The sequence below is a fragment of the Candoia aspera genome, chromosome 3, assembly GCF_035149785.1.
Source record: "Candoia aspera isolate rCanAsp1 chromosome 3, rCanAsp1.hap2, whole genome shotgun sequence".
Lineage (NCBI taxonomy): Eukaryota > Metazoa > Chordata > Lepidosauria > Squamata > Boidae > Candoia > Candoia aspera.
Window position 1 is genome coordinate 43,398,376 of NC_086155.1, and position 10,261 is coordinate 43,408,636.

Here is a 10,261-nt window from a genome sequence, read left to right on the forward strand (position 1 = left end):
TATTTACATTTAAATATATTTGGGGATTTTATGTTGTTGGGGAAAATATTGGCTTTTTCCAGAAAACAAAGTCTGAGATTGATTTGCCTACTACTACTGGTAGGTTAGTAGGGGAAAAACAATTCAGGTTTATAGAAATTTAAGTTTGCACAGATTATTCTCATTGCAATAAGGACATTTACCTAAAGGAACAATAACATAATGGAAAGCTTATTTCCATCAGAGCATTACCACATATTTACAAGAAGCAAAAGATTTTTTTTTAAGGGAGGGGAGGTGGGAAAGTAAATTCTACCCCAATAAGCAATTTTAAAGGGAGTGGGGAAGGCTCAAAATCTTCTGATGGGAAGAAGCTGACATTTGGGGTTTGAACAAATCAGGAAGGAAACTGATACTGCTTTTGGGTATAAATCAGGGGCCAATCAAGGTGATGATAATCTAACTTTCCAAATCAGGCGGGTCTAGGAAGGAAGGCTCAGAAGAGAGATGAATTCATTGATAGCATATATGCTGCTTTCCCTGGTGCTCAAGAGCACACATTCCCAGCTGATGGACTGTAGACACTTTGCAGACAACCTCCCTTTTAGGCTCCGAGAATTAAGGATCACATTTAACAAGATTAAGGATTATTTTGTGAGTATATTCATCTTTTGTTCTTCTGGCTCTTTTCATTTAGGAAGAGTGAAATGTAAAAAGGCTGGGCTTCATTATATTGCCATGTAAAGCAAGTGATGGTTGTGTTCTTCGTTGCTAGCTACAAGTAATAAGTAGTTTGGCATATAATTCACCAAGAGGTTTTCTGCAAGCTCCAGGGAAGAAAATGGCAAATGGAGAACTTTCTGGTACTTTTAATTCTTTTCAGATTAAATAAATGTGCGCAGTATAATTGCTTCTCAGATAAAATTACTACAATGACTAACAATATGTATTTGAGGATTGGAATAGCTTGTTGAAGGGATTGGAATAATATTCATTTTTTAATGTTACAATTAATGTCCAAAGCCTGAAAAACATTGATATTTAAATATTAACTTCGTGAATTGCTGGAAATATAGAGCCATTTCCCCATTCTTCAGATGTGCATGAATGAAAATAAATAATATTTAATATTTTAGATGGGTGCTTTTGAAGGTAAAAGCTTTTGAAGGTAGCTGAAATGTGTTAAATATCCAAAAACAAATTTTGAGCATCCTCTTTTTAATATGTATCCTGCAAGTTTAGCTATCGAGTATAAAAGGATGCAGTTTTAAGCACTGCTTAGAAGTGGACAGAGAGATGAAAGGTTGAAAATAGCATCTAGGTCCATGTACTGTGTTAACCCAGGATTTCTTTAGCCATGATTTATTGAATAAGCCATAATGGCTTATTCAATTTATTGAATAAGCCGCAATATACAATTTGCTGATTCATAAACTATGGTTTATAAATTACAAAATGCAGAGAAAACCACTTGGCTGCTAAGTGATAGTAGCACATTCTTTCTAAATTAAATTTATGTTCAGATTTCCTTGGGTTAATATTTTCTTTCATTGTTTACTTTTATAGCAAGATAGAGATTCTGAGCTGGACACTATGCTATTAAAAGAGGATCTGCTAGAAGATTTCAAGGTAAGATTTTAATTGCCTTAACCAGATTACTTAGAAAAAAGTATATTATCTGGGATCAACTATATTCTTGGCAGACCTAATTCTAAGTTTCTTTGGTGCACCTATCAAATGTCATAATGGAGGATTTTATGTGAATCTGTATTGCAAGTGAATTGAAAATACTAAATGACATGGGCATAGAAATAAATACAATGTGCAAGTCCTAAGTATATCACCATATTGGTGGTAAACCTCAACTCCCTATTTCCTTTTTCATTTATTTATAGTACTTGGGAAAAATAATACAAGGCTACTTTAGAAAAGGCAGAATTCACTCTACAGTCTGATAAACAAGGCTGAATAACATATCCAGAGATGCTAGTTGAAGCACTGATGCTCCATAAGTTTTATTTGTTTCATACATAGTACAATTTGAAGCCTAGCTGGGAGCAATGGCCAAGGTTGGCCATTTAAAATTAGAAAAAGGATTGCTGCTGCTTTAGACAATTTGTTCTTGGGAGACTCAAACAATGGAGATCAAAGAAAGATTTACTCATGAGTCATAAAACGTATTATAATTGAATTTCATGAAATAACTTTATATTTATTTAGATATACTCATAGTTTTGATTTTGTGCCAGTTTAATGATGGAAATTTAATACAGAACTTATATCATTTATAGTACTTGGGGAAAATGATACATTTATAAGATTATTTTAGAAAATTAATACATTAATAAATTACCTGGAGGTTTCCTCTATCTGCAGGGAGGAGGAGCTGCTGAAAGTTTCGCCCCCTTTTACATGCACATGCAAACTTTTTTTTTTGGTATCAGTTTTCAGTTCTGACTTATCAAGTAGCAAAAGAAAACTTTTGAGTATTAAAGTTGAGTATACTTTAACATTTTCACTTGATCCTTCCCATTCAGGGAATAGAGTCAAAGGATAGAGCTTATATGTGCAATTTCATCTTCATCTTCATCTCTTACCATTATTATTGTTCTCTCCAATGCTTTTAGAGTTACTTGGGCTGCCAGTCAGTGGCAGAAATGATCCACTTTTATTTGGAAGATGTTTTATCAAAAGTAGCTACCGACAACCCAGTAAAGCAGGATGTAGACTTCCTTGGAAATATATTGCTGGATCTGAGACAAACAATCAAGCGCTGTGTAAGTATCTGTGATTTCTCTCGTTGGCCACTCATTGTCTTGCTTGCTATGTCTGCTTTCAGGGGCAAATCCTTGCAGAGCTAGAAACAATAGGATAGGCAAAGGATGAGGCAGGGGCTTGAGTATTAACACCACTTTTATATTAAGCCATTTTTCATTGCTTGGTTGCAGTTCTTCACAATGTGTCTTCAAACATTTGTCCTAGTTTCTAAATCAAAGATAATACAGCAAAAATGTGGTGGTATTGTGATCATGACACATGTGCATTCACTTTGAAAATCCACTTCTTCACACAGAAATGGTGCATTCTAGGCCACATTAAAAAACCTTCACTGGATCAATCCACATTTTGTGCCAAGATGGTCTAACTTAGAGAAATGCCAAAGTTATATATCTAAGTCACACACTGGATAAAGTTGAGCTGCTTCTGCTATTTAAGCAATAAAATATTAGAAAGCTTTGGATATTTTAGTGCGTTATGCACACAACTCAATTTAAAAATATGAAATTTTCTCAGTTCTTCATTCTATGCCTAGCAAGGTTTTCTGCACAGAGTTCTAAGCTATACAAACCACACTTGGCTATAGCTATTAAGGAGAACAAGGAATAAACTGTTTTAGAGTACCTTGTTTAAAACAGAGGCATAAAGCAGGAAAATTAAATGAGGGCTGTATGGAATAACAGCTGCAAAGGCCTGCTCTTTCATCATCATGGAATCTGTGGATTAAATAATCTGTATTAAGAGCTGATGTCAACCTTAAGAAACTTGATGTAAAATCCTTACCTAAGAGCAGCGGCTTCTACAGACTCTGAATGCAGAACTACAGCTGGTGGAATTGTCACAATTGTTTTATTGCAGTCTCCTCCTCCCTGTGTCATCTGGTCACAGAATGACTCAGAATGCAAGCACGCTTTTGTAAAGGAAGCCTTTGCTTAGCAGAACAGATAGGAAACACTTCTTTCTAGCCTTCAATTTAGGCCAAAGCATATTAATCAGCTTACATTGTACAATAAGTCATTTCTAAGAACACAATGTACAAATAGCCCTGCTGGGTCACACCAAGATCAGGATTTTGTTTCTCACAGTGACCAACTGGGTATCTTTGGGGTGCTCACAAGCAGAAAATGAAACCACCCTCCTCTTCCACTATTGTTCACCTGCAACTGGTATTTAAAGGCATACTATCCTAGCCTGGGTGTAGCAGTGAGTCTTCGAGACCAATAACCCTTAGTAAGCCTTTACCCGGGACGAAGAGAACAAAAAGGCTCGTTCTCAAAGCCTTCACCATCTGAAATTAAGCTTGAGAGTGCTGGATGAAAGGGAGAGAAATAATCAGATAAATACTAGTGCAAAATGAGAAGAAAGCCGCATAAGGGTGTAGTTCAATTATAATTTCAACGTATGCTGTGAGCCAGGGCATTCTTGTTTCAAATCTATTCTCAGCCATGAATTTGTCAGTAGGCTATGGTTATCTCAGTCTTTGATTTGCAATATGGAAGTATTTAAATCAGGGTTCCCCAACCTTGGCAACTCTAAGCTGTGCGGACTTCAACTCCCAGAATTCCCCAGCCAGCTTTGCTGGCTGGGGAATTCTGGGAGTTGAAGTCCGCACAGCTTAGAGTTGCCAAGGTTGGGGAACCCTGATTTAAAGGATCAGTTCCTCCTCTATCAACTTGTCTGCTCATTAAATCGAGCAGATATGCTTTACTTTCTTCCGTCTACAGCTGAGGCTCAGCTGATGGTAAAACAGGAAACAGCCCTATCCAGAAGCACCTGACTAGGTAACTCCTTAGCAGGAGAGGTCAGTCTTGTTTCTATTTGGCTTTAGTTCATGAGTTCATTGTTTTTTTCTCAAAAGCCTTCTGGTCCTCTGAGTTGTTACCAATTCATTAAACATTTTATTTGTTTTGGCAGTTCTTCTACTGCAGATAAAAATACAATACAAAATCATGTCTATGCTTTAAATATGGTAACCTGCCTTGAGTCCTGAAAAAATGGAAAGGCAGGATATAAAAGCTTGAAATAAATAAAGGCTGATCTAGTTGAGAGAACTCTTGGAAGAATTATTGATCATGCAGGGAAAACCTGTTGTCTTGTAACAGTGAGTCACTTTGAGCTAATCGTTCTCCCTCAACCCATCCTAAAAAGGCCAATGCAATTTTGAACTGCATTAACACAGGGATTGTATCCAAATTATAGGAGAGAATATGTCATGAGTAAGGATGGCGAGCAGGGGGCTCCCATCCAGACTGTCAAGCGCATGCGTAGCACTGATGAATTGTTCAGCCATTCAAAGAGACACAGATTGGGACCGCCTTAACCCTTGGGGGTTATATGTCTGGGTTTTCCCATGCTTCTTCAGTTTGTTAGGATTCCTGTTAAGTACTAGCAATAAATATTAGAGACCAGTTCCTTGTCTCAGTGTGTTTCCTGGTTGTTAGGAGAGAATAGTTCCAATGTACTCTGAAGTGATTAGACTACACTTGGAGTACTGTATCCAGTTCTGGGCATTGCATTTTAAAAGAGACATGGAGAAGCTGGACAGGTTCAGAGGAGAGCTACCAGGAAGATAAGGGATCTGGAAACTAAGCTGCATGAGAAATGCTTAAAGAACTTGGGCATCTTTAGCTTGCAAAAGCAAAGACTAAGGGGAGATAGGATACTGCTCTATCAATACCTTAAAAACTGTGACATGCAAGAGAAGGGGGACCTGCTCTTTGTTATTATCAAGAACAGGATAAGGATCAATGGTTGAAATTAAAAGAAAAGAAAATCAGGCTGAATATTAATAAGAACTACCTGATCATAAAGTTTTTAAGCAGTGGAATAACCTGCCTAGAATAGTGATAGACACCAGCTTGCTGGAGATTTTCAGCTGGGAGTTTGATGGCTACCTGATAATGGATCCTGTCCTAGGCAGGGAGTAGGACTAGATGCCGGTCAGTCAGATCCAATACAGTCCATACCGTCCAGCTCTCACCTATCTGAAAATGCCATCTGACAGGACCTAGGAAATGGGCATGTTTTATTGCCACCCCCATTCTCTGGAGCACTCTCCCAATGGAAATCTAGTCTACATCTTCCCTACTGGGTTTCAGGAGAATCATTAAAACCCTGTTTTTCCATCCATCCCAGAATGAAGGCATGCTTTGAAGGTTGGGTTGTATTGGTAGATATGTGATGTTGGTGTTTTGTTTTGATGCATTATGATGCTGTTGAGGTGTTCATTTATTTCTTTCAAGTTTTTAGTGATATTTCTCATTGTTATCCAGTTAAGCCTTCTAAATGAGCAGCATACAGATACAGTAAATAAATAACCTATAAGGTCCCTCCCAATTCATTTATTGTGTAATTCTGCCTTGAAGGGAGGGTATGTTACCTTGAGCATACATGCCTCATGAGTATCTTGAATACAACAAATGCAAAAGAGCTGAGAGTTTATATAAATTTATATATAAAAAGAGCTATTATATGAAGAGCTGAGAATTTATATGAATAAATTTATATGAATGGTCATTTATATGGTCAGTCCATTTAAAATCATATTTACACAAGTCTGTGCCTGCTATCTGAATTTACTACATGTGCTCATGAAGCTCCAGATCATACTTACTTGAAGCAATTTGTATTCTACATAGATTTTATAACACTCCGGTCAGATGTGTCATCTCCTAAAATGCAGTAAATGCATATGCTGCTTTAACAGCTCTGTAGTAACAGGACTTTTTTTCAGACATGGTGACCCATTCAGTGCTGCTGACTCCATTCTGCAGCACTTATTCTATGGTAGGCAAAAAAGAGACACTGAAATAGGAAAACGTAAGAGGTGGGTCCAAAACATGTAAAAAGAATATAAATAATTTTAATATAAATAATGTATTCAGTCAGGAAGTTCCAAAAAAGATGCACCCTCAATGCTATCAAGAAATATGTGTTCCTTGGTGGAAGAGAGAGTGTTTTCCTTTGTCTAATCTATCTCTAATCTCAGGGTCTTGATCTGGTTGATTTGGGCTTTGGACTACCTATTTGGGAAATAAAAATATTTCAAGGACAAATATGTATAACATTTAATTAGTCCTTAATCTGGTTTAATTCTCATTTCTGCTTTTCTGCCCAGCTATGCACCAAGATGGAATAGGCTGGTTCAGGCAGTGAAATTAGGTAGAAATTTATGTTTCAGTGTTACACTAACATGACATTATACTTAAAAATGAAAAGAGATTCTTTATATTTAAAGGAGAAAAATAAAAAGGGACAAGCATGGAATTGTAGTATGAAGTAGTGAAATAATGTATTACCCTAACCTCTAGGCATTAGGTGATATAAAATGCCATTAATAATAACATGGAAAAAGACTGCATGTATTTCCATGGTAAATAGTTGTGCATAACTGATTACATATGAACATCAGTGATTCTGGATTTTTACACAACCTCAACATCAGTGAGGTATCTGTCTTGTTCATGGGGCCTAATTGAGCATCACAATGTGCATATGCAATATCCATTAATTATATATTATCTGTGCTCAAAGAAGCTGTTTTCACCTGTGGAGCTTACTTGCTCAGCTGAGGCACATAGCTGTGTCCTTTAGAGCTGGAAAGTTTTGAAGGAATTTATATTCATAAGTTTCCTTTTCACAGCATAGGTTTTTCATCTGCGAAAGGAAGAACAAAACAGTAAAGGCTATCAAAGATACATATGAAAAGGTAAGTTCCTGAATTATATTACTAAACTTTCCTTATAAATCTCTGGAGTTCTAAGAAATCTTGTCACTATCTTTGAGAATCTTTGTATCTTCCACTACGTGGAAAAGCAAAAGAAGGATCTTGTTTGAACCAGGTTTTGTGTGACAAGCCACCCTTAAAATGAATCCTTCAGAGTATTTCAGTGATAATTAAATAATTATAGAAATGAAAATCTATAATTAAAGAAATGAAAATAGAATTTCTTTCACCTCATTGTATCGCATACCAATTCTGTACTGTCTGCAAGACAGAAGCACTTTGAGCAACAACCCTCTTACTCCAGCAATTTGTGTTGAATATCTCAGATGATGTACTCAGAACCCTTTCTATTCTAATCATTTTGCTCAAATGGCAGATTTACTTAAAGTATCTCTCACATTTGTGGGTTGGCTTGTTGTTTGAGGATTTCTTTCTCTTTGTAAAGCTTTCCCCTTTTTTAAAAAATTCAGATCAAATATATATAATTCTTTCCTTGAGAAATTAAAATAGGCTGTGGTTAACATTACCAGATAGTATAGGGGTAGAAGTTCTATAAAAAGGACTCTTAATGCAATGTTTTTTGTATTTCTAGTCCTGTCCCCCTTCTTTACCCCTCCTTCTCATCCTGTTGTACCATAATCTTTACCAGTAACAGCTAACATATTTTCAAAAGTAAATATTCCATATAGAATAACAGCAATGAACATTTTATGATATTTATTAATTGTATTTATAGACCAACATAATCAGATCAACTCCAAACTGTTTACAAACAATTTTAAAAACATATAAAATCAGGTGGGGGAGATGGGCGGTGATAAAGTTTGATAAATAAATTAATTAAAACAGCAGTTAACAAAATGATATACAATAAATAAAAAATCACAAAATACAGCCCTGGCAGATCCTCAGTTTCATAACTGCAACAATTAGATCTCAAAAGCCCTATGAAAAAGTTCCATCTTCACAACTGTATGAAAAGATTGAAGGATAAATCCTGAGTGGACCTCTGTTGGGAGGCTGTCCCACAAGGGGGGAACCATCAGAGAAAACATTGCTTCGAGGCCCCTGTTCTCCCTACTTCCATTCTCTAGGGTACCCTAAGCATTCCCACCCAGGACAAAAATATGGGGCGCATTAGTGCTACATGTAGGAGGTGGTCCTGAAGGTATCCGGGAGCTGATGCTTGTAGGGCGTTAAAGATTAAAACTAGTACATGCAGACAGCTGGCCAGTGCAGCTCCTGCAACAAATTATATTAATTATTAGTAATATTGTAATTATTTTCCTTTCTCTTTCTCATCAGCTCCAAGACAAAGGTATCTACAAAGCAATAGGAGAATTTGATATTTTTGTTGACTACATTGAACAATACCTTATCATGAAGATGAAAAAGTGAACATTTTTCATAGTGGGGAAACTTACTTTATAAATGAAAAATGGTGATCCGTACTTTGCAGTGTTCCAGAAAAATCAACAAAAATGAATGACATTGTATTACGTTTTTAACTTAAAATGTATTTATTAATTCATATACCTCAGTTTTTATCAATTAGTTACATTTCTTTTGAGATGAGAATCTGTTACATAATTTATTGATTGATATGTTTACATAAAAACATTAGTTGCCTTTTGTTTTCCTCACAGCTAGGATGCTCAGAGCTAAATTGTTCTAGAAAATTTTGGAAATAAGCAAGAACTTCTGATGTTTTCTTATACTGTAACTCAACATTTTTATTTAAATCTGAGCTCTGCGATCTTCTGGTTAGGAAAAAGTCTATTGCTTTAAACATGAGTTTGTCAGACCAGTATTTTTTTTTAAAAAATGGATATGCTGACATGTCCATAGGATTGTATCCAATAGTGTCTTTCCTTGCTGGAAGATTTGTGTTAATAGAATGAAGACAAGGATTATTTATTCCCCCATCTTTGCAGTTCCCACCATCTCAATTGTGTTCCAGAGTTTTGATACACTTTTCAGAAGCATATGAGATATTTCACAGGGGGTTGCAAAAAGGGAAGTAAGTTTAACAAAAATTGCATCTCTTCAGTTCTACTTGAAAAGCCTTTGTAGAATCTAAAAATCATCTTTTACTACAGATGGTCCTCACTTAACGACCACTCATTCAGCGACCATTCAAACTTACAACAGCACTGAACAGGTGGTACTTATGACCAATCCTTGAAGGCTTTAGTGAATGGATGATTATAGAACAGTTTATTCCTCCAATATCGGAACATCATCTCATATATGTATGTGTTTCTTAAGGGTCTTGATTACAGTGATTTGGTAATCATTACATTATCCTCTCTAGCTCTTTATTTTTTTTAAGAAAAAATAAAATATTTATCCTACATCAAAATAATTCCTTAGTTTTAAACTAGTTACTTAAACATCACTAACCAAAGTCTCTTTTTTCCCTTAAAATAATTATTACCCATGACTAAAAGGAAATGGACAAATTTTTGCTTATAGCCAAAACATTCTGAAGTGATTGTAAAGGGTACAAGACAGAAATAGTCTCAGTTCCTGGCACATACTAACAGTACCCTTGATCTTCTGTGGTGCAGTTGAGAAGAATGAAAATTGATATAAATTCTTAACTTCTTGCTAAATAAGCTGGTAATCTCTAACATGGTGTATAAGAGAATGTACACTTCATACGTTTTAGCTCAGAAGATGTAATACTCATTGAAAGATGAATCTTTGACTATTTTTTGTTTTCTTAAAGCAGCATTTCACTTCTTTGCATGATGTTGAACTCATCTGTTACACTAT

The 10,261-nt window shown here is 35.8% G+C and overlaps 1 protein-coding gene across 1 annotated transcript; it reads left to right on the forward strand.

Moving 5' to 3' along the window:
* The first annotated feature begins 486 nt into the window (after positions 1-486).
* IL10 (interleukin 10) lies at positions 487-9,044 on the forward strand. The gene is made up of 5 exons (XM_063300082.1): positions 487-633; positions 1,546-1,608; positions 2,607-2,756; positions 7,400-7,465; positions 8,789-9,044. Exons 1-5 carry the CDS (start codon positions 487-489, stop codon positions 8,879-8,881), a joined length of 519 nt encoding a protein of 172 aa, XP_063156152.1. The 3' UTR covers positions 8,882-9,044.
* The last annotated feature ends 1,217 nt before the right edge of the window (positions 9,045-10,261 follow it).

Coding starts and splice junctions, on each gene's coding strand:
- IL10 (XM_063300082.1), top strand. CDS start 487: ATGAATTCATTGATAGCATATATGCTGCTTTCCCTGGTGCTCAAGAGC. Junction 2,757..7,399: donor GACAAACAATCAAGCGCTGT/GTAAGTATCTGT, acceptor TCCTTTTCACAG/CATAGGTTTTTCATCTGCGA. Junction 7,466..8,788: donor TCAAAGATACATATGAAAAG/GTAAGTTCCTGA, acceptor CTTTCTCATCAG/CTCCAAGACAAAGGTATCTA.